General features: G+C 38.3%; 3 protein-coding genes across 5 annotated transcripts; 1 reads left to right on the top strand and 2 right to left on the bottom strand.

Moving 5' to 3' along the window:
- Nucleotides 1-220: 220 nt before the first annotated feature.
- Nucleotides 221-12772, bottom strand: LOC148580316 (protein FAR1-RELATED SEQUENCE 6-like). Its single transcript, XM_088491971.1, has 9 exons — nt 12650-12772; nt 11897-11954; nt 11631-11793; nt 6280-6282; nt 1312-1537; nt 858-1001; nt 727-770; nt 370-578; nt 221-246 (listed from the first exon to the last, which is right to left on the bottom strand). Exons 1-9 carry the CDS (start codon nt 12770-12772, stop codon nt 221-223), a joined length of 996 nt encoding a protein of 331 aa, XP_088348097.1.
- A 536-nt stretch (nt 12773-13308) lies between these two features.
- Nucleotides 13309-16493, top strand: LOC107622675 (uncharacterized). Of its 2 annotated transcripts, XM_016324659.3 has the most exons (3): nt 13309-13503; nt 13621-13715; nt 14603-16493. In XM_016324659.3, the coding sequence occupies exon 3, from the start codon at nt 14630-14632 to the stop codon at nt 16220-16222; it is 1593 nt and encodes a 530-aa protein (XP_016180145.1). In that variant the 5' UTR covers nt 13309-13503; nt 13621-13715; nt 14603-14629; the 3' UTR covers nt 16223-16493. The 2 variants fall into 2 exon arrangements, with proteins under 2 accessions (XP_016180145.1, XP_016180144.1); XM_016324658.3 differs by having other exon boundaries at nt 13321-13715.
- A 117-nt stretch (nt 16494-16610) lies between these two features.
- LOC107622674 (Protein kinase superfamily protein) lies at nt 16611-21813 on the bottom strand. Of its 2 annotated transcripts, XM_088508464.1 has the most exons (10): nt 21602-21813; nt 21371-21456; nt 19408-19956; nt 18695-18982; nt 18336-18597; nt 18205-18257; nt 17867-17934; nt 17679-17768; nt 17444-17528; nt 16611-17334 (listed from the first exon to the last, which is right to left on the bottom strand). In XM_088508464.1, exons 2-10 carry the CDS (start codon nt 21441-21443, stop codon nt 16790-16792), a joined length of 2013 nt encoding a protein of 670 aa, XP_088364590.1. In that variant the 5' UTR covers nt 21444-21456; nt 21602-21813; the 3' UTR covers nt 16611-16789. The 2 variants fall into 2 exon arrangements, with proteins under 2 accessions (XP_088364590.1, XP_016180141.1); XM_016324655.3 differs by having other exon boundaries at nt 21371-21741.
- Nucleotides 21814-23567: the final 1754 nt, after the last annotated feature.

Raw genomic sequence — 23567 nt, 5'->3', positions numbered from 1 at the left:
CGGCTGAGCTAGTTGCACATTGGATTACTCCTCTCGAGTCTGCAACATCGTCCTCCAGTTCCTTCTACTCCTTGTTTCCAAGCACATTGTCGAACTCATGGATGAACTGAAGTAAGCTAGTCTTGAAATGTAAGAACCCAGCAAAAAATACGTGCATACTCTCACTCCTTTACGTACTTCGCATAACAGCCCAAAATTGACCCTTGAAAATAATCGGCACTCACATGCGTTGGTCCTCAAACAGGTCTACACAAAACAAAACACCCAAAAATAGAACCCCGCATAAGGAACAGATTTCCAGAACAGAATACAAGAACATGACAACATCTAAGCAATTACGATACATGATTTAACTTAAAAGACACGAACCTGATAGCCATGTGTTGTGATGTAGGTTGAACTCATCAATGAATTCAGCCCAACCATCTTCGAAATCCTCAACCGACCGAGAGTTCCTTATAATGTGATTCAGCTCAGCATTCAACTCTTTGAACCTAGCATAACCTTCGAACTTATACGGTATCTTTGTCCTTATATTCCAGATGCACCAACGGTGGCGTGTATTGGATAAAACCTTCCTAATTGTACCAAACATGGACCTACACTAGTCTGTAATGATGCCCTACGGTGCAGTTTCTATGCACTTCAGCCATTACATGAACACCCACTCAAAACTCGGGATCTCCTTGCTGCCTAGCAGAGCACAGCCTAGCAAAGTGGACTTACCATGGTGGTTCACACCGACAAAAGAGGCGAACATTAAGCCATGCCTAAAGGAAAAACAACCACATTTAGGAACATCCAACTAATACAAAATAACAAAAAAAGTAAAGAACGTCAACGTAAATAAATTTTACCGATTTGTGCTTATGTGGTATCAAATAACACCACGTCTCCATAGTATTCATAAGACGCCCTGCACCTTGCATCCACCCAACTGCACTCCTAAACTTATAATCGTTGTCCACATTCACTGCATAGAAGAAGTTTGGATTTATCTCCTTCATTCGCATGAAGTAATTCAGCATCTCATTGACATCTATGTTGATATTAGTGGGTCAAAGTCTTGAGGGAATGGATCCTCTCAATTTTTTTTAACAATTGAAGGAGTAAAGTGTGATCTCACACCATTAATTTTATAAATGGGACCAAGAATAAATATGAGAGAGAGAGAGAGAGAGCAATGAAGGGTTAGAGATCACACTTTACACTCATTTTTTTAAACAATTGAGAAGATCCATTCCCGAGTCTTGATGAGATGTAATTCCTGACATCCTTCTCTGAAAAGCCCAGGTTCAATGGGCCACTAACCTCATTAGCCAATGCTAGAAATATCTTGTTGGGCCGAATGCCTGCAGTTGAACATGGGTGCGAGTGCCTCAAATCAACCTTCACCAAGACCCAATCTTGCTTCTCCCTGTCAAACTTTGCATATATCCTTGCTCTGCATCCCACGGCTGCAACCAAGTTCTTCCGTGTGGGTGCTTTGACACGAGACCCACGGAAACCCTCCCGATTACAATGAATAGATTGGTTACTCGGTTTGACGTTAGGATTTTTTGCCAGTAAAGAAGTTCAAAAAAAATAGTCACGTTGTAGATATAGTCTCTAAACCGACAGAAATCCCTTCGTACAAACGTTTTGGGTGTCACAAGTAACAAACCCCTTTAAAAATTGTTAACCGAGTATTCAAACCTCGGGTCATCTTCTCAAGGAACTGCAAGGAAGTATGATCTTATTATTGGCTATAAAGGTTGTAATCGGGGTTTAGAAGGTGAGAAGCAAGTGATTTAAATGACAAGTAAAGTAGATGGCAATTAAAATAAATAAATACTATAAAGCAAACTTCTGGCATGGTAAGAGAAATTGGAAGTCTAACTTAGTTATCTCTCTTAACAATAATGAAAGTTGAATCTAAATTCCACTTAGTTAACCTTTACTAAAGCAAAGGAAAGTCAAGGGACTAATTAGTTTGACCTTCGAATCCTATTTAATTCCTAAGAAAAAGTTGGGATTATTGAAGTTTAGTTCAATTAGCAAGATGGCGATTATCAGTTATGTTGAGTTTGATAATGTTGAGTTACTGATTTCTTAACCAAGATCAAAAGGGGAAAAAGTAAAATTGTTGGAATGAAAAAATGTCCTTAGATGGAAAGCAATGGTAACACAAATTAAAGAGAAAGCAATCAATAACTAAAATACCTCAAATAATCATTAATTCAAATCATAACATGGAATAATTCATAAGCCAAATTGGCAACATTTATAGATACGAATAAAAGCATTAAAGTAAAAGTAGCATGGAAACATAAATTAAAGTAAATACTAAACCTGGATCGAGAGTTACTCTTAAAAACTAAGAGAAGTCCTAAATCCTAATCCTAAGAGAGAGAGGAGAGAACCTCTCTCAAACTAAATCTAAATCATGGAAAGTGAAAATTGACGAGCTTCCTTTGAATGGATGCATTCCTACACTTTATAGCCTCTAATCTGTGTGTTCTGTACTTGGATCTGGGCCAAAAGGGCTTTAGAAATTGCTGGGGGTGTATTCTGTGAATTCTGGTACGTAGCCTCTGTCACGCGTCCGTGTGGGTCATGCGGTCGCGTCATTCGGAGCATTTTCTTGCCACGCAATCGCGTCAGTCATGCGTCCGCGTCCTATGCGTTCTACTTAAGGCGCGCGGTCGCGTCAGTCATGCGGCCGCGTCGCTGCTTCTTCGCTTCTGGCACGCGATCGCGTCGTCCATGCGATCGCGTGGATGCCAGTTTCTTCAAAACTCCGTTCGCACTTTCCTTCCATTTTTGTACGTTTTCTTTTCCATCCTTTAAGTCATTCTGCCATAGAAAATCTGAAACTACTCAACACACTAATCACGGCATCGAATGGAAGTAAAGGTAATTAAAATAATTAATTTTAAAGCTTAGGAAACATGTTTTTCACATACATCACATAATAAGGAAGGAAAAGTAAAACCATGAAATTAATATGAATAAGTGGGTGAAGGATTGAATAAATCACTCAAACTAAGCACAAAATAACTCATGAAATATGGGTTTATCAACCTCCCCACACTTAAACAATAGCATGTCCTCATGCTAAATCCAAGGTAAAGAATAAGGTAAGGTTAAAGTGGTGGAATGTTATGCAATGCAACCTATTCTAAATGTATCTACCTAAATGAGTCATGCAATTCCAATTTATCCACTCCTATATAAAGCTTACACATAGTCAATTTAATTCACATTCTCAAGGAGTCATATATATATATATAGCCAACCCTTAAATGATAAAGAATTTTTGCAAATGAGATGGGAAATAAAAAAATTGTACAAACTTGCAAAACAATTAGTAAATTAAGCACAGATATATGTTGATGAGTTATTGAACCCTCACTGGATTTTTGTGTTTACCCTCTAGTCACTCAGTGTTTATTGGGTTTATTCACTCTACTTTTCTTTTTATTCTTACTTTCTATAACTTTGTTCTTCATCTAACCAATCAACAATTATAGAGTACAGTCATACCAAAAGTCATGAGGTCTTTAATTAAGGTTGTAATGGGGCCAAGGTAAAGGTAAGGATATATGTATAAGGCTAAGTAAGCTAATAAGTGAATCCTTAACTAGACTAAGATCTCACCTAACATACATATTTAGTAGAACAAACTTCTTTACCAATTTTTCCATATTATCCCACTTGTTGTTACATGCTCATGTTTTAATTTTATTTTTATCTCATGTGCATTGCTTTTATTGGGGAATTCTTTTGTATCCCCTTTTATTAAATGCTGAAAAAAATAACTTTTCTCTTTTTTTTTAATGCACATGGTAATTGAATCACTTTGATTTCTCATGAGCATGCTTCCCAAATTTTCGGAGTTATTTTATTTCTTTCAACTTTTCTACCTTTTGTTTCTATCATCCATGTTCCCAATAGGTTTTCCATATTTTAATCTATTCATAATTTTCTATCTTAAGCTAACCAAGGATTCAACTTGGGATTTTATCTTGTTTTTCTGCTTAAGGCTAGTAGTGTGGCTAAATAGAATAAAAGGGATTTTAAAGGCTCAAGGGGGCTAACAAGGGTGATGTGAAAGGTAGGTTATTTTGGGATAATTGAGCTAAAATCAAATGATGGACTCAATCATTCTTTTGGTATGTATCTATATTCTATATTCTATAATTGGACATATAGATTAAAGCAAAGTAAAGAACATCAGAATAAAAAGAAGCGAAACACACAAGAATGAAATTATGGTTTGAATGCAACCATACAATTAAGCTCAAGACTCACAGGCTGTGTGTTCTCTAACTCAAGCATCATATATCATTCATATATGTTATGCAGGTTTAGTTAAAAATTCCCATTATTCTCAAAAAAAAAAATTATTTAGGGTATCCTTTAAAGTTTTAATGTTCCTCCTTGATGAAATGTTGTCAACTTAACTATATGATGTAATGCTATATATACAAGGTTTATGGATTTAAATCTGTTATGTTCAATTTCCTAGCTTACTTCCTTTTTATATTTTTCAATTTAAACTATGCTATCTTATCCTAAAAAGGGTAAACTATACTAATTAATCCACTAATAAGTCAGAATTGCAAACTGAACTAAATAACTAAAAATATGAACTAAAAATGCAAAATGCAGAAATAGAGTAAAAATACATAAAAGTAGCAATGTATAAGTACTCAGAAAATAACAGTAAAAAGAAAAATACAGAAAAATATCCAAAATAAAAGAAAAAAAGAGATGTAGTGGTTCACCAAAATAAAACGCCAGAGATGGCGACCTCCCCACACTTAAAATGAAGCATCGTCCCTGATGCTCAGTCAAGCCGGGTGTGAATGGGTGTCATCACTGGTAGGGATGGTAGCTGGAGGCTCTGTGGTGGTGGTGGGCTGAGCGTCTGGCTGCTGTAGAGGTGGTGCTGACTGGATCGAAATCTCCGGATCTGCAGCCTCGATCTGATGCGTAACCTCCTGATGTGGTGCAGCCTGCTCTGTGCCTGCCTGCGGATGGGTCTCCTCCTGGGGCTCATCTTCCTCCTCCTCTGATGGCTCTGATGGTGTGTCGGGCTCGGAGGGGATGTCACCACCCTGTCGGATCATCAGCTTTAGATGCGAATAGCGTCGCTGGCTGCGCCGCTCCAATCTCTCATACCGGCGCCGGTTACAGCGCTCCATCTGATCAAGCTGTCAGAATAGGCGGTGCACGAGGCGGTATACGGGCTCAGAGACAGGTAGAGGTGCAGAGGTGGCAGCAGGGATAGCAGGGGTAGCCATGGATGAAGAGGGTCCAACAGACGGTGGGGCTGTCTCATCAGTAGCAGCGAAGGGTGGTGGTCTGTAGCCCAAAGCTAGGAAGTTCCTGCTGTGAGGAATGATCTTCCTGCAGTCCGCCGCTGGTGGTCTCTCATCGACATCCTCCCATGGCACGTCAGCTCGACGGCCTAGCCGTGTAACCAGATACGGAAAAGGGAGGGTGCCTCGGACGTGGACCCTGGCCATATAATGCCGGATAAAGCGTGGCAGATAAAGGTCCTTACCCTCCATCACACACCATAGAAGGGTGATCATAGCAGCTGGGATCTCCGTCTCATGAGTACTCGGCATCACATAGTTGCTCAAGATCTGGTGCCATAACTGAGCCTCATCATTTAAGTACGCCCTCTTGATCCCTCTAGGCATGGTGGTGTCCTGACCCATCTCCCAAGGAACCGTCGGGTCGAGAGCTATCCGTGCCTTCACAGCATCCCAATCAAACTGCATCAGGCGCATGTCCTCCTCAGCCTTTGTATAAACATGAGGCTGATCGGACTTGGCTGGGATCCGGAGAATGTCTTCTATGGCCTCCTCAGTGACCAGAATCTGCTTTCCTCTCAGGTTCACTGCATCGAGGGTGGTGATAAAGTAGTTGCAGTAGAATTTCCTGACCCAAGATGTATTGACCTCTGTCAGTGCTCTCTCCAGAAAGAACCAGCCTCTTTGCTTGATTTGCTCAGTGGTGTACTGCTGGAGTGCTTCTGGAATCCTCAGAGTTCTCTCCAGGTATAGATTCCTGGAGTTTGCAAATGCCGGATACTTCAGCTCACAGTATCGGTTTGCAAATTTTATTGATTCATTTGCAGGGAGCAGCTGGTCAGCTTTTTCCTGCTGTGTAAAGTTCTTCTCCCGCTATGAGGAATCATGCATTAGGTCAATGATGGACCGGGAGGAATCTCCTCTCTTGCGCTTGCCAGTAGCCTTGCCTTTTCCTTTCCTCTGTGAGGCAGACATCCTGAAAAATGGAAAACCAGGATATGGATAAAAATATAGAAGCAAATAGGCAATTAAACAAAGAAAACTCAAAGCGGGAAAGGAGAATGGGAAATAGGTAAATGAGTTAAGTAATGGTGTATTAAGGATTGTATAGTAGTTTAAAAAATTGGAAAGGAAGAATTTACAATCCAAAATGTATCAGAATTCAAGTTAAATAGAAAAAGTGTCATTATGCCATGGTTAGAAAGTTAGAGGAAAGTGAAAAAAAAATCAGAAAAGAGATTTTTGAAAAGGTTAGTATGGTTAGAATTTGAAAGAGGAGTTAGTAAATTAAAATTGGTGAGTCAGTAAAAAGTGGGCTAAGGTAAGTGGCATAAAGAAAATATTCCATGTAACAAGGATTCACATGTAGGAACTATAGTGACTCATAACCAAACAAGAAAAACAAGTAGATGCTGATTCAAATAGATATAAAGAAAGCAAAAATTAGAATCAAAACATCACAAATGCTGTTTATAAACTAGGAAATCAAAAAGGATAAGAAAGCATGCCCTGGCAATTATGAAATGGTTAGGTTAAAGCAGTGGAAAACAGAGTTCAAATTGCCAAACCGAAATATGAATGAAAACATTTTTATAGAAATTTGGGTAGCATTCCAGCTAAAGTTGGATTATCCCAGAAAATAAACAACAAACAAGGCAGTTCATATGAATTAAAAAGTCAAGCTGCAGGTACATATATATAATATAAACATGAAAATTCAATGTAAAGAGCAGCAATATACAAGAAATACAGCATATGAACAAGATTACAGCAACAGCAGATGTGCAAAAATGATAAAACAGAAGCAAGAACAGTGCAAATAAACAGACCTAGAGCCACTAACCATAACCTAATCTACCTAACAACCTAAAATTCACTACAACATGCAAGACTATCTATCCTAATTATGAACAGAAACGGAAAAAAATAAGAAGAACTACGAACGGATAAAAGAGATTGCGTATTGCGGAACCTGAAAGGCTGAATAAGGAGAGTAGGCAGGAAGGTGGTTGGGTGGTGGTGATGGTGGCGTCCGGTGGTTGGCACGGTGGCTGGCGGTGACGTCCGGCGCGGCGGCTGGCAGCGTTGGGCACGGCGGTTGCTGCTGTTAGGGGGTAGGGGCTTTGGGAAGGGTAATGGGTGAAATAGGGGAGGGGGTTGGATAGAGGAGAGGGGGTGGCGCGGCTGGGATGGCCGGCGGTGGTGGGTGGTGGTTCACGGAGGGCAGTGGCGGGAAAGGGGGTGGAGGAGTAAAAAAGAAGAAGAAAGAAGGGGAGGGGAAGGAAGGGTGTAGGTGGCGGTGGCGTCTGGGGGCGGTGGTCGGGGCGGTGGCAATGGTGGCTGGGTGGTGGTTGAGAGTAGAAGAAGAAGAGAGGGAGAAGAGGGTTGGGGGCTGCGCGACTGATAGGGTTCGCGTGGCTGGGGGGGTTATATTTTCAAATCTACGCGATCGCGTGGGGGACGCGGTCGCGTGGTGGGGGTGATAATGGGGTGATGCGATCGCGTGGTCGCACGATCGCATGAAAGGGGTGGAAGAGGGGATGACGCGATCGCGTGGGTCGCGCGATCGCGTCGCTAGAAATTGTGCTAAACGCACGACTCCAGCACCGTTTCAGCGCAACTCTCTGTCTCCTTCTGGGGTGATGTACAATCCATGCGACACGATTGCGTCGCTCACGCGGTCGCGTGGGATTGGTATTGTGCAAGTGACGCGATCGCATGGGGCATGCGATCGCGTGGGCCAATTTGTGCAAAACGCACAAGGGCCGCACGATTCCAGCCTAACTTTCTGGACGTTGGATATTTACGCCGATCTCCAGGTCACGCGGCCGCGTGGATGACGCGGTCGCGTGGATAGTGTTTTCGCAATATGACGCGATCGCATGGGGCATGCAGTCGCGTCGTGCATCCCCCTTTTTTTATGTAAGATAAATGCAGAATGCAATGATTAATATGAATGCTATGCATGATTCCAGGTTCAATAAAGTAAAATGAAAAGAAAATAAAAATGAAAGCAATTAACAAGAATTAAATTGAAAAAGAAGCGACCATACCATGGTGGGTTGTCTCCCACCTAGCACTTTTAGTTAAAGTCCTTAAGTTGGACATTGGAGGAGCTTCCTGCTATGGCGGCATATGTTTAAATTCATCCAAAAATCTCCACCAGTGCTTGGAATGCCAATAGCCTCCGGGATCCCAAACTAGGCATGCAAAGCTTCTGAACAGCTTTAAACAGATTGTTAGGCTCCCGGGGTGACAAACGTCAGAATAAACTCCAGGATCCCAAGCCTTGCTTTTAAATCCGCCTCCGTCTTGATCTACATGTCTCCATCCGAGTGGTTTAAAGAGTAGAATCTCACCATGGTGACCAAACGTTCTCTGTGATCCATGCAATTGAGCATGATACCAATCCGTGTACTTCGAGGTGAAGCGTGGAACCTTATTGAACCTTGTGCACCAACTCTGAGTACGAGCCATTTCCCTCTTACTCTTAAAGCCGCAAAGAGCTCTAAGCTGGCCATCTGTTTCAAGCAAACTATATTCAAGTGAATAAGTAAAGTTATAGGTTAAGGATTGTACCCACTTGAAGCTTGTATTAGGTGGTAATGGCCTTGGGATAGGTGTTTCCAGTGGTTCTGTAAGTTCTACTCCCTTGTGCTCTTCTGTGAATTCCTCCACTTCCTTGCAAGGTTCTACAATTATATCTGTGTCCTGGTCAAAGTCTTCTATGTCTTCCTCATCACTTGAGTCATAGATTGGAGGTTGAGAGAAATCTACCGCCGCATCGTCTTCATATTCACTTGGGGAAGATTCTTCGACCTCAGAGAATTCACTTGCGGATGCCAGTTCGTTACTAAGAGAATTTGACTTGTGACTATCATCATCAAGGGAATTTGTGTCCTGGGTTATTCCCTCTGATTCTTCATAAACAACTTGCCTTGGAGATTGTACAATATCCTCCTTAGCATCAACTGTAGCGTCCTTGATGGAGTTCTCCTCAGTTCTGGATTCCCATGGAGGTTTAGCATCTCCTAGATCTTCAACCAACTCTTCTTCTTGAACAATGACAGCTTCTTCTACTTGTTCTAGTATGAATTCATTCTCTGTCTTGTCCACTGGAGTTTCTGGTATCTCTTTCATACTACGCTCTTCGTTAGACTGTTCACATGGGGCTGTGGTTGATCCTTGTGTATTTGAGCGCCTAGAAACCCATTGAATTACTACTTGCTCCAGTTGTCGAATGGTTGTTTGAAGTTTATTTACTGTTTCCTTTAGGCGATCCTCTGCTTCTCGGGTTGCCGGATTTGGACATGATACATAGGAAAGTGGCGGTGATTGGGAGTGATTGGATTGGTACTAGGGTAGGGAAGGATCATATGATGGCGAATGGTGAAGAGAAGCTTGTGAGTGTGGTGGTTCGAGGTTATGTTGAAAGGATGGTTTATATGCACGGGGTGGGGCTTGTTGGTAGTTACAAGGTTGTCCACCATATCTTTCAGTTGGGTATGCACGGTAGAATGGTCTTTGTCTAGGATATCTCGGAGGGTGTTGCTGCCTAAAGGGTTGATTAGATCCTATTAGCTCCATCCATCCTTGATTGGTCTGACCTTGATGCATATTCCTGCTGTAACTTCTATTTCCTTCAACAAAGTTAAAACCAAACTCAAAGCGAGAGGGGTGAGAGTTCATGGTAGCAAATAAAGATAAAAAGGAAAAACAAAAATAAATAAACAAGCAAAAGAAAAATATTTACAATAACCAATAATAAGGCACACGTTAGCAGTTCCCCGGCAACGGCGCCATTTTGACGTTAGGATTTTTTGCTAGTAAAGAAGTTCAAAAAAAACAGTCGCATTGTAGATATAGTCTCTAAACCGACAGAAATCCCTTCGTACAAACGTTTTGGGTGTCACAAGTAACAAACCCCTTTAAAAATTGTTAACCGAGTATTCAAACCTCGGGTCGTCTTCTCAAGAAACTGCAAGGAAGTATGTTCTTATTATTGGCTATAAAGGTTGTAATCGGGGTTTAGAAGGTGAGAAGCAAGTGATTTAAATGACAAGTAAAGTATATGGCAATTAAAATAAATAAATACTGTAAAGCAAACTTCTGGCAAGGTAAGAGAAATTGGAAGTCCAACTTAGTTATCTCTCTCAACAATAATGAAAGTTGAATCTAAATTCCACTTAGTTAACCGTTACTAAAGCAAAGGAAAGTCAAGGGACTAATTAGTTTGACCTTCGAATCCTATTTAATTCCTAAGAAAAAGTTGGGATTATTGAAGTTCAGTTCAATTAGCAAGATGGCGATTATCAGTTATGTTGAGTTTGATAATGTTGAGTTACTGATTTCTTAACCAAGACCAAAAGGGGAAAAAGTAAAATTGTTGGAATGAAAAAATGTCCTTAGATGGAAAGCAATGGTAACACAAATTAAAGAGAAAGCAATCAATAACTGAAATACCTCAAATAATCATTAATTCAAATTATAACATGGAATAATTCATAAGCCAAATTGGCAACATTTATAGATACGAATAAAAGCATTAAAGTAAAAGTAGCATGGAAACATAAATTAAAGTAAATACTAAACCTGGATCGAGAGTTACTCTTAAAAACTAAGAGAAGTCCTAAATCCTAATCCTAAGAGAGAGAGGAGAGAACCTCTCTCAAACTAAATCTAAATCATGGAAAGTGAAAATTGATGAGCTCCCTTTGAATGGATGCATTCCTACACTTTATAGCCTCTAATCTGTGTGTTCTGTACTTGGATCTGGGCCAAAAGGGCTTCAAAAATTGCTGGGGGCGTATTCTGTGAATTCTGGTACGTGGCCTCTGTCACGCGTCCGCGTGGGTCACGCGGTCGCGTCATTCGGAGCATTTCCTTGCCACGCGGTCGCGTCAGTCACGCGTCCGCGTCCTATGCGTTCTACTTAAGGCGCGCGGTCGCGTCAGTCATGCGGCCGCGTCGCTGCTTCTTCGCTTCTGGCACGCGATCGCGTCGTCCATGCGATCGCGTGGATGCCAGTTTCTTCAAAACTCCGTTTTGCACTTTCCTTCCATTTTTGTACGTTTTCTTTTCCATCCTTTTAGTCATTCGGCCTTAGAAAATCTGAAACTACTCAACACACTAATCACGGCATCGAATGGAAGTAAAGGTAATTAAAATAATTAATTTTAAAGCTTAGGAAACATGTTTTTCACATACATCACATAATAAGGAAGGGAAAGTAAAACCATGCAATTAATATGAATAAGTGGGTGAAAGATTGAATAAATTACTCAAACTAAGCACAAAATAACTCATGAAATATGGGTTTATCACGGTTCCTTTGTCATCCTGTCAAAATTTGTATTCCATATCTTACTTATGAAATTGACTTTCTTTGCATAGCTCGCATAAAAATCCTGGGCCAGCTTCAAATGCTCAAACCGCATCTCAACTATTGGTATTTCGTCTTTGGCAAGAAAACTGTGATCTGGTAATTGTAAAATAGTTCAAAACAGACATCATTCGATGAACATGAGGATTAATGGTCGATTCAAACATGAGGTTCACGAAAAAACAACAATAAACTAAAGTCCAAACCTCATGAACAAGATCCGTGTCATCACTTCCAGACTCAGTAATATCCGTACATTCTATGGCCTACAATCAAACATACCCAAACAAACAAACTAATTAGATACCGTACTATTAAATAAATATCAACTAAAAAGATTTTACTAATACTTTTTCTAAGAATATCATTAAAAATTTATTACTGTACATGAATTAAAAGAAATCATAACAATGAGATGTCTACTCATAAAAAGTCTCACCTATCTAATTAGTCTTATATTAATTATTTATATAGAGCATGCATAGGTCCACCACATCTGAAGTATACCTACACAACCTAAAAGCAGTCTTCTTCTATATTTTGAAAAGTAAAAAAACTCATTATTAACTGCTGTATTTTCCTTACATATGTAGCCATATTTGTTTATGCATGCATGGCATGGGAGCATTGGGATGGGGATTCTAAACATTCTAATGGCAACCATGTGTAATATTTTCTCCGTTAACACTAAACATATATTGAACCAATTTCAGTATAACATATTAAAAAGGTAACATAATAGTTTATCGGCTCAAGTAAATAAATGTTCATCTTCATCTTCTTTAGAACTTGATCACTGATTTATTACCCTTTAACTAAGTACTATATTGACGGACCAAAACACCTAACAAAATATTCTGAATGAATATCATCATGATTTAAGAATGATGGGTTTAGAATTACCATGTCATTTATGTGAAAAATAAACATACTTCCCAATGCACCAACATACATTACTTACCTTGTTAGACTTTTTACCTTCCACATCACAAGAATTGAGATGGTTGCCACTTGAATGCGTGGTATTGTCGTCGGTGAAGGAAGCTGGGACATGACAAACCGGTTCAGCCAAATTAAACTCCATTGAAGTGGCTCTGAGAGGTCACGTACGTATGAAACGGCAGCCGCAACTCTCCCCTGTATTGGGGTGGATCAGTCGGAGACGAAGAGGCGGTGACGGTGGACACGGTAGGCTGCGGGGGGCTTCACGGTGCGTGGTTTCCTGGGATACGGGAAAAAAAAACTTCAGCGTATGGCGGTCTGCTCGGACGTTGGTGTGGAGGGAGGCGGCGTTGGCTGCGCTGCGATGGCTGGCTTCCAGGGCGGGAAAACTCCAACGAGAGTAAGAAAAGATCAGCGGCTAGTTGCAGAATCTCAATTCACCAATGAAGCATGTGCTGCTATAGGTAATGAAACGTGTAACTGTACAATGTGCAAACCCTAATTTTTTAAAATTTAAAATATAATTATTATTATAAATTAATTAATCATACTATTAATTAAATTTAAGATTAATTTATTTTTTTAATCCTATTCACATTGTCAAGTAATATTATTGTCTATCTGTACTTTTTCTTTAATTAAATTATTTAAAGTGCAACAAAAAAACCAATTCGTGACGAATAGAAGCTACATTTTAAATGTGGGGAGTAATGAATGGCTGCATACACTACACATCTTGAGCGCTGTTTTTGGGTATCACTTTTTTGGGTCTGAATTCTGAAAGAGAGTGAAAATATCAAGAGAATATAAGCAAACCCACCCAAACCCGTAATTTCTTTCCTCTTTCAACTCTTCTTGCTGTCTCCGAACCAGGTTTCTCATCTCCCGTTTCTTCTTGCCTGGGTTTTGCATCTTCTTATTGGGACAAAACAATGATCATCATTGATTGAGATTCATTGTTTGATCGTTCAATTTAATTATTTGTATCAGGGTTTCAATTAGATCTTCACTTTCCCAAGGATTCACCTCCTCTGATTCAATTATTCTCCTACTCAACTCACCTCAATCATTCTCCTACTTAATTGGTACTCTCTCTTGTTATTTTCTTATTTTATTTTATTTAGTTACCTACCTACATCTTTTCGCTTATAGTTTATGCGTGTTCAGTTATGTTCTTTTCCCAGCAAAGCTTAATTCTTTTCGTCTTGCTGGTTATTACAATTTCTGTTCAAGAACAGAATTTAAAAGGAAAAAAGGATTAATATTTCTCTTACGCGTTACTTTTCATTCTTGATTTGGTTTTGGATTTGCAGAACTTCTTAATTTGACTGCCAGATTTTCGTGTGGATTAAGTTCTACTAGACCTTAGAAGTTGCATAAAGTAAAGTCTTTTTGTTGTGGGGAATGGAGACGGTTAATCTAGGTCTTATCCAATTTATGTATAATGTTGTTCATTGTGAGGGTTGGGATATTCAATGTGGAGTTGGTTTCGTCATAGTGTTCTAATTGATATTCCGTGATTATATATATGCTTGAACTGAACTAATGGCATACATATGAGTGTTGCTGTGTTGGTGGGAAATCATTGTAGAAACTTGTTAGTGATCTAGTTTTACTTCCTTAACAGCGATTGATTCGCTTTGTGTTACTTATGATGTATCAATCAGCCTCAGCTTGCTTTGGCACTGTCGCAGCTCTGCTTTTTCACTTTAGTGGTTTTGGTTACAGGGAGGTAGTCTTTGATGATACCGCAGTGCTTACTAGTTTCTACAATTTTCGGATTGTTAACTGTTTTTGGGACTTGGAAAAAGTAAAGTAAAAAAAAACATGTTTTATTTCCTTGTTAACCTTTTGTGCAATGGGGGCATTTGTTTTGGGGGCTTATGCAATGGCCTTTTATATCACTGTGTTCTGATATGTTTATGGTGACTTGTTCTGTTTAATGATATCTCACTGTCTCCATTTTGTGCAGGAACCTCTGATTGCTTTTTCTTTGAAAATGATGGCTACTCCAACTAAACCAATGGCCATAATGTTGTCTGAATCTTTGGAACACAAGGGAAAGGATATCACTGAATTAAATGGTAACATACTTCAATCCCCTATAAGTCAACAGCCCCATAGCTCCTCTGATGGTTCAGTAGCTATTCTTTGGGACATTGAAAACTGTCCTGTTCCGAGTGATGTCCGCCCTGAAGACGTAGCAGGAAATATAAGGATGGCGTTGCAAGTGCATCCAGTAATTCAAGGAACTGTTATGGTATTTTCTGCTTATGGTGACTTCAACGCTTTCCCTAAGCGACTTAGAGAGGGATGTCTAAGAACTGGTGTTAATCTCATTGATGTTCCTAATGGGAGAAAAGATGCTGCTGATAAAGCAATCTTGGTTGACATGTTTTTATTTGCTCTTGACAACCCTCCCCCATCATCTATTATGCTAATATCTGGAGACGTGGACTTTGCCCGAGCACTTCACATTCTTGGACAACGGGGATACACTATAATTCTTGTCATCCCTTCTGGGGTGGGTGTTTCATCTGCTTTATGCAATGCCGGAAAGTTTGTCTGGGATTGGCCTAGCGTTGCTCGTGGAGAAGGATTTGTTCCCCCGGCAAAGGCTTTAGTACCACCTCGTGGAGGTTCAGTTGAGGTTGCTGGATATTTGATGGGGTGCCATATTAATGACAACTTCGAGGGACAAAATGAGGAAGAAGCAATAGTTTATAGAGGGATGTCACAGAGATTATATAACTCAAGGGATTTCTCTATGGTTTCACAATCTCTATCTGAATACAATTGTACCGCATCGAACATGGCTGGCTTACCGACAACTATGAGATCACACAGCCTTCCACCTGGGATGATTGATGTTTCAGGAATATCTATGCCTTCTAGTGACAATAATGAAGGCCAGCTTTGGGGCCCTATGTCTAGCGATTTAAATGTTCTCAAAGGCCAGTTGGTAAGGTTGCTTGAACTTTCTGGAGGGTGCCTGCCTCTGGCTCGAGTTCCAACAGAGTATCAGAAAGCTTATGGAAGAACTCTTTATGTATCTGATTATGGAGCAATTAAGTTAGTCAATCTTTTCAAGAAGATGGGTGATACAATGGCAGTGGAAGGGAAAGGTCAGCGTAAATTTGTGTATCTCAGAAACTTCAAGGTAGGCCCGAGCGCTCCCCCATTGGCTCTAGCAAAGAAAGACAAGAAAGGAAAGGGGCTTCCAGAAGAGAATATGAATACTGTCAACGGTGGTGGCTCTTCAGATGAGTTCTCAGATGAAGAAAGACTAGTCATGGAAGAACATGATGAGAGAAATTGTGTAGGAAAGGGCAGTCAAAGGAGAGCAGCTATCAATGACCGTGCTCTTGAGCAGTTCAAGTTCGAGCTTCAAGAGATTCTAGTCAGCTACTCGTGTCGAATATTCCTAGGTTGTTTTGAGGATATATACCAACAAAGGTACAAGAGACAATTGGAATATCAGAGACTTGGAGTGAACAAGTTGGAGGATTTGTTTGAGAAAGTCAATGATATTGTAGTATTGGTTGAGGAACCAGGAAGCAAGAGGAAGTTCCTTGCTCCAGTGGGGGGTTAGAATGCTAAAGCAAATTGTTGCCATGTGTTTTTAACTTAAAATATTTTTAAAAAAGAAGGAAAACTTGTTCTTTCTAGCAATCCCATCCTTATTCTAGTTTTATTTATTTTCCTTCTACATAGTAAAGATGATACGCTGGGAACATGTGTGTATTTTTTATTGTCACTGTCCCGCATGTATTTTGAATCTGTATTAAAGTTTCCTTGTCTTTAGTTCTTGACTCTGCAACCTACCAGCTACTTGGAAGAAATGTAAAGTAGTATCTTCTGTACTTCCCTTTTCCTATCATTCTCATTATCAACTTAGAATTTGAAGCATGATTCAAGTAGTTCATTTTTCAAGTTGTAGATTGAATTCTATCATAAATTATAAGATTCACAACTGGTCATCAAAGAAAGAATTAACAAGCATAATATATTTATGGTAACCATGAAAGTACTATATTCCTCATCTCCAAAGATTTTATACATGGACCCTTGGAACTAACAAATCCAAACATTTGAAGTTAGTGTGAAGTAAAAATGAGAAATTCCTGTCAACATGATGAAGAGCCCTGATGATTTTTTCTTAAACTGAGAAAATATTTGGCGGCGACTGCGGAGAGCAACTCTCGAGTAAAAAGGTCCTACTGCAATACGATCGAGACGTGCTTGAGGACGAGGCAAGGTATCTTCCATCGCCGCTGTTGAAAATCGCTTCATTCCGGTGCATTTTCCCCTTGCTTCTTCTGCCTCTCTGCTGACTTCCCTGACAGTCTTCATCATCGCCGGATTGTAGGAAACCACTGTGCATTGGTTCTGACGTCTCATAAAGAAGCCGAAGAACCTGTTTTATTGAAGGCCTTGCCCTTCCTTCTCTCTGGGTGCACCATCCTACTATAGACACTACTGTATGGAGTTGATCCAAGTCAAAAGACTCCCTCACGTTGGGATCTACTAACTCCAATAATCTGGTTTCGGATTCCATATACGGTTGCGCCCATTCCACCAAGTTCTTATTATCCTGAATAGCTCGCCTTCCTGTCACGATTTCTAGTAGTAACACCCCGAAACTGTAGATATCGCTTTTCTCGGTAAGCTCTTGAGTAACAACATATTCTGGATCCATATAACCTGGAATGCATGACATCAGTGGGGAAAATATTGAATTTCAGGGACATACAGCCATCTTCTAAAGCATGTAAATGAAAGATGAGGAAGAAAGGTCAGAAGAATTTTATACCTGGAGTTCCTCGGATTTCAGTGTTTAGAGGTTCAAAGCATATCGAACCATTTTTTGATGCCTGTGCAAGGCCAAAATCGGCTATCTGTGAAACGATGTGACACAGGAAAAATAAAAAAAAAGAATCAATTAACGCTTAAAAGGTGTCTATGCTATCTAAATATTACTGCATCATAAAATTTGTGCTGTTTTTGAACTATTCAGTTCTGAAAAAGAGGATGAATAGTTATCCCACCTTAGCAACAAAATTCTCATCCAGCAAAGTGTTGCTAGACTTAATGTCTCTATGGCACAGAGGAGGATCACAATATAAATGAAGGTACTCCTGCATGTGACGATGCAAAGGCAAAGTGTGATTCAACAATAAAAATACCAAACAAGAAGATATTAAAGCTTGATATTAAACTAATCAATCATATGTACCAATGCATTAGCTACGTCAATCGCAATTTGGATTCTAGTTCGCCAACTTAGTGGTGTTCTACCAGGAGCTGCACAAGAAAAAAAGAATGAAATGTAAGATCTGGTTCGTTAGGGGGAACAAGCTAATAGATTGAGCTGCATTCCACAATTCTCTAAGGCTATTATTTTGTTGAATAGATAATTGTTATTAGAAAAAGATGCAGAAGAGCATAATAGTAATATCTTAAAGTGTACTATTATTGAAAACAATATATAGATAGAGGTGTCCTTTTAAATCCAACCAAATAATATTCTTAAATGTACCATTGAAAACAATGTATAGATACTAAGAGGCATACAATGAAGATGATCTTTCAAGCTCCCATTTCCCATGTACTCATACATCAGAAACCTGCCATTAGAGATGCAAAAGAGCTTGATTTACCGATATCTGGTGTTAAGAAACACAAGCAAGCAGATAAAGAGATACCTCTCGTGTTTTTTTATGCAGAAGCCTCTTAAAGAAACAAGATGCCGATGGTGCAGCCGTGCAAGAAGTTCGATTTCTCGGCAGAACTCATCCTCTCCCTGCTCTGACACTCTGTTCATGCGCTTCACTGCTGCCACCAGGCCATCACTAAAATGAGCTTTATACACTGTTCCAAATCCCCCTTGCCCGATGACGGTGCTAAAATCCTCTGTTGCCTTCTTTATCTCCTTGTAGCTAAATTTTCGGAACATAGTTGAAGAACCTGGTAGAAGAATGGAGAACAAGGTAGAGCTGGTTATGATGTGTTTCATAAAGAAAAGTTTCAGAAATGAAGCAGCAGCTTCAAAACATAAACTTACCTTCCTGAAACTTCCATGTTGCAAAAGGAGGCATGGTTTTTGAAGAAGTTTTTCCGAAATCATCAGGATCGTCTAGCTCTCTGCTTTTTTTACGAATTAGAACTATCAAGACTATGAGCATCCCAACAGCAACAGCGGTGACGGCAATAGCAATACCTGGAACTAATGTCAAGTGATATGTATGGTGGTTTCCCTTAAAAGGTGCACCTAACAATAGTTGGCTTGGACTATCAGCAACCACTGGACTTGGAGAAGCCTCGGGACTCGGCAAGGATGGGGACGATGACACTAGCATCGTGTTTGCAAAATATGGTAAGTTTTACTCTATCACAACAGTACACAGACTTCATTGTATATGTTAAATAAATATTTAATAGCAATATAATTGGAATAATATAAGCAGTCATCTGTTGCACATTTTATAAAACTAGCCCTTCTCGAGATTTTTCGAGTCTAATTCAGCTGTGGAATAAGTTTTCCTACAGTTTTCCATTCATCCTTTGACATGCCAACCATAAGGGGATTTTGCAATCATTGCTTATTAAAGTGGGAAGATGAGGAGAATCTAGAATATTGCTTCACAATATATTAAGACTCATATACGTAATTATAGCATTAGCACATGTACAATCTCATGTATTCAAAGAGAGCCAAATGGGGAGAGCATTGCAACTATTCTATTGTAAAAACTTATAATTTAAAAATGTTCATACCAGGAGGCCCAAGAAGTCCTTGAACACCAAAGAAACAGCTTGCAATGTCAGTTGTAGATTGGTGATCAAGTTGGCTTGCAAGTGCAGCAAAAGTTGCATCACGACAAGTACTGAGTGTTATATTATCATTAATTCCCAAATGATGCAGATAACCAAAGCCTGCATTTAAGCACTTCCTACATTTTCTTTCCTCTCCAAGTGACACTTTGCAATTTTTTGTGACCTCCGCGAATCTAGGAGATTGCAGCATTTGCATGACACTAGTCCGTCCCTTACATTCATAATTCACAGGAATTTTGGTCCCAAAACCACAGAAAGCTGTTGCATTTTGTGGAACTCCATTAAGTTGTAACTTATCAGATATAGTTTGGAGGCAGGAAACAGAGTCATTTGGAGGGACCCCCAGGATGCTCGTTGAATTAGCGAAACGAGCAACAGAAATTGCAACATTAGCATTAATGTAGCGGCAACAGTTTCCCCTATCACCTTGGTTAGAACATAGAGAGGAAGCCAGTGTAAAGTTTGAAGCGGAAAAATCCAAAGGGCAATCTGCAAAAGAAGCAGCATATCAGCATATTAGATCACTAAACTGCATTCGGTATTCCTACGACTGTAAAGACAGCGAGCACATTTGAAAGATGAACAAGCATGTTAACTTGTTTTATTTTTTTATCCTTTTATTTTATTTTATTTCAGAACAATCATGCTAAATCAAATTAATATGCAAATGCAGTATTGCCATTGTTCTTAGTTTTGAGCACAAGCTACTTTGATTATCTCTTCTGTTTCCATTCAATAATATATGCAACTTGAACAATTTTATGTAACCTACTCTATTCATAATTCCCATTGGTTGATCTTAAAATATGAGAAAATATTGTAGAAATGTATCTATCTCTAGAAACCAAGTTAAATGACTGGGTTACTAATAAGGTAAGCAAAACTCTAATCCTGATGTTCATAGGCTTATATCTTTTTAGGCCAATAATATATATTGACATAGTTCTCACAAACACTTAAATGAATTGGAAGTTAGCCCATAAGATTGAAATAAACTTATAACATGAAATCTAGATGGCTTTTGAATTTGCTTAAGAACAAATCAAGAGAGTAACGAGGTTCTGAAAATCTTGAGCAATCAAACTGAGGACTAGAAATGGTTTAAATTTCTGACATCCCGCTTCAAAATTTAAATCATGGACAGAACACAATCCCTCTTAGACCTTATTATAAAATTAAAATTTACATAGAATAATGAGGGGAAGCAAGGAACAAACTATAAATTAATAATCATGTTAAGGCCCTTATATGGTTGCAATTCATTCTCTAACCAAATGCCTCAAATTTTACAAGTTTGGAACACTTCCATTTTAATGTAGCGTGTATGACAGTTAAAAAAGTAGTACAAAAGAGCATGGCATGCAGGGTCAATAATAAATGCGGTAAATAAAATGGTCCTGGTTTCTTTTCAGATGGTAACTCAAAGTCAACCACTACTAGAAGACCTAGTTTTTTAGCTGTTACTTTCATTTTTCAACACTGGTTTCTGCAACCAATTTAACTACCATTCTGGTCATAAAAGACTTTGCTATATAGCCAGAAATCCATCACATGCTTCTTCCAGCTGTTTTGCAAGTTAGCAACTTTATTAAGGAAAATATTACTCCATCCGTTCATAATAAATACCCTTTTGACCAAGTCATAAATACAAATTGCCATACCAAACAAACATAACAAACTATATGGAATTAGTTAATGCTACAAAAAACAACTAACAAACACATCATGTAGACCTTAGCTCCACAATTTCTTCAATTTTCCCCAAGATCGAAAAATGCCACAAAATTTGATTTTTTTTTTTTTTTTCAACAATGGGTAGCAGACACTACACACAAGGGTAGGAGAATAATGAAAGGGGGGATGGAAGTTAAGAAAGGAAAGAACTTTAAGATAGAAAACTAACCAGCCATTAATGGAGGGAAGTGCATTCCAAGAAAAACCGCAAATCCAAAAAAGAAGGGAAGGCAGCAGAGCATGTTGGTTGAGCAGCTGAGAGAGAAGAAAGACAAGAAGAAGAAGAGAGAGCACAACATGAAATGAAAGAGTGGGTTATGTTTATGTGAGTATGAAATATGATTAATTCGATGATTTGATTAACTGGTTTTGGGAAATGGGAACGGTAAACAACACATACCGTTCACTCGCTCAGAGTCACTGTGGTATATGGTGTGTTTGGATGTCACATTTTGTTTTGAGAAAGACTAGTGGGTCTGAAGAGAGAGAGAGAGAGAGAGAGAGAGGGTTATGTACTTTTGTTTTGCACTGAATAAATGTGCATTGATGAGGAAGAACATTGTATTTTTTTTTAATTTTTGTTTTTAGATGCCTTTGGTGTGGGGTTCATTCATCTATCGCTTCCTTCATATTCCGTAATCCATACAGCATGATCTTGCTTGACCCATTTCAAAGTTTTGGTCATGTGCCATTATTGCTCACAATTTCAACCCTAGTCCTTAGTAATTGGCATCACTTCCTAGTTTGTTTGTGCATTTAGATGAGTAATATATATGTTTAGAATAGATTGTGCATCACTTCACATCAAAAGAGAGAAAGAGAGCTAACAAACAGGGATGGCAAAACTTTTCGAAGTGCAGAAATTTTTGTAGAAATTACTCTAAATGAGAATTTAAATATGAATTTTTTTTGTGAAAATGAAGCTGGGGCCAAAATTTTTCTAGAGACAGATGTGGGATTCAAACAAGGATTTCGGCCCTGTTTTCGTTAATCTTTAAATTATTAAATTTACTTAAATATTTTTAATAATTTATTTTTAATATAAATTTTTAGTCATTTTACATACTCTGTATATATATATATATATATATATAGAAAAACTTAACTCTAATTTTAAAAGTGTCTTTTCTTTTCTTCATAATATTAATACTTTATCGTCTCACTCTCCAGTCACTTCAAAAAGTTAAAACTCGCAAATTCCAATCTCTCATAACGTCACAATTATACCCCTCGTCACTACTGCTTAGTGCTCATCGTGTCGTCACCCTCTCGTTACCTCATTGTCTTCGATTTCAGTGTCTTTTTTCATTTTCGTCGCTCGTAACTGTATTCTTATATATTGTAATAATATTTTCTGATTTATTTTCTTTAATTTTTTATTAGAACTTTCATATAAATAATTAATATAAGAAGATGAAAGGCCTCGCGGAAAATGAAAATATGCAGAAAATAAGAATGGGAGAAAATATTCTTTTACAACTGGAATTGAAGCAAAAATAGAAAGTAAATCTAAAAGTGGGGATGAGAAACGAAAAGGTATCTTTTACTCTCGTTCCATTACCATCCCTACCAATAAATAAGAGTTGAATTAAAATGGTTTTTAAGAGATCAATAATTACCTTTTAAAAAAATTAATTTTTAAAATGTTTGCTCTTTTTAAAATTAATAAGTTGACATGCGTGTAATCTTTTAAGACTATTTTAATTAATAGCCCAAATAAATAATAAAGGGTTAATCATGAGAATCTAACTCAAAATATTCTAACATTGACGAAACAAAATCTAAAGAAGAAAACAGATAAAAAAATGTTTTTCAAAAGATATATAATATTTGCGAAAATAATTAACTGCGAATTATAAATGAGTCTTGTTAATAAATGTGAAGGACTTTAGGTTAATAGAAATTTTTTCTAAAAATACCAAACAAATGCTATTTTTTTTAAAAATTATATCAATTTTTTTAAAAGCCTTTTAATCGATACTTTGAAACATTCTTTAACTAATTTCTTGTTAAATTTAGGACCTAGGAGTCAAGAAAAATGGATTTTTTTTTAAAAGTTTTTACAATAAATAATACATTAAAGAATTTTATTAAGTACGGTAAAATTTTGGTAATTTAATTTTCATCTTTTCAACTAAAATTTTATAGACTTTAAGAGCCCGTTTGAGAAGTAATAGATGCTACTTTTCTTGAATTTTGAATTATCAAAAGTCATAATAAATATGCTTGGCACCATTTTAAAAAAAATTTTTAATTTCTCGAAAAGTTAATTCACAGCTTTTTAAAGAAGTAGAAATGTATGACTTCTTTCCTTTTCGATAAATCATTCTATCACTTCTGTGAAAAAAATTAACTTCAAAACAAAA

The sequence above is a fragment of the Arachis ipaensis genome, chromosome B10 (assembly GCF_059453495.1).
Source record: "Arachis ipaensis isolate K30076 ecotype BB chromosome B10, ASM5945349v1, whole genome shotgun sequence".
Lineage (NCBI taxonomy): Eukaryota > Viridiplantae > Streptophyta > Magnoliopsida > Fabales > Fabaceae > Arachis > Arachis ipaensis.
This window is presented reverse-complemented; position numbering and strand designations above follow the sequence as displayed.

What these genes read in the sequence shown, in the direction of transcription:
- LOC148580316 (XM_088491971.1), bottom strand. Translation starts at nt 12,772, where the DNA reads ATGGAGTTTAATTTGGCTGAACCGGTTTGTCATGTCCCAGCTTCCTTC. An exon ending in TTCTAGCATTGGCTAATGAG is followed by an intron (nt 1,002 to 1,311) that starts GTTAGTGGCCCA and finishes ATGCGAATGAAG; the next exon opens with GAGATAAATCCAAACTTCTT. An exon ending in TGTCGGTGTGAACCACCATG is followed by an intron (nt 579 to 726) that starts GTAAGTCCACTT and finishes TGGTACAATTAG; the next exon opens with GAAGGTTTTATCCAATACAC.
- LOC107622674 (XM_016324655.3), bottom strand. Translation starts at nt 21,500, where the DNA reads ATGTTGTGCTCTCTCTTCTTCTTCTTGTCTTTCTTCTCTCTCAGCTGC. An exon ending in TTGACGTAGCTAATGCATTG is followed by an intron (nt 17,769 to 17,866) that starts GTACATATGATT and finishes CGTCACATGCAG; the next exon opens with GAGTACCTTCATTTATATTG. An exon ending in ATGAGAATTTTGTTGCTAAG is followed by an intron (nt 17,529 to 17,678) that starts GTGGGATAACTA and finishes ATCGTTTCACAG; the next exon opens with ATAGCCGATTTTGGCCTTGC.
- LOC107622675 (XM_016324659.3), top strand. Translation starts at nt 14,630, where the DNA reads ATGATGGCTACTCCAACTAAACCAATGGCCATAATGTTGTCTGAATCT.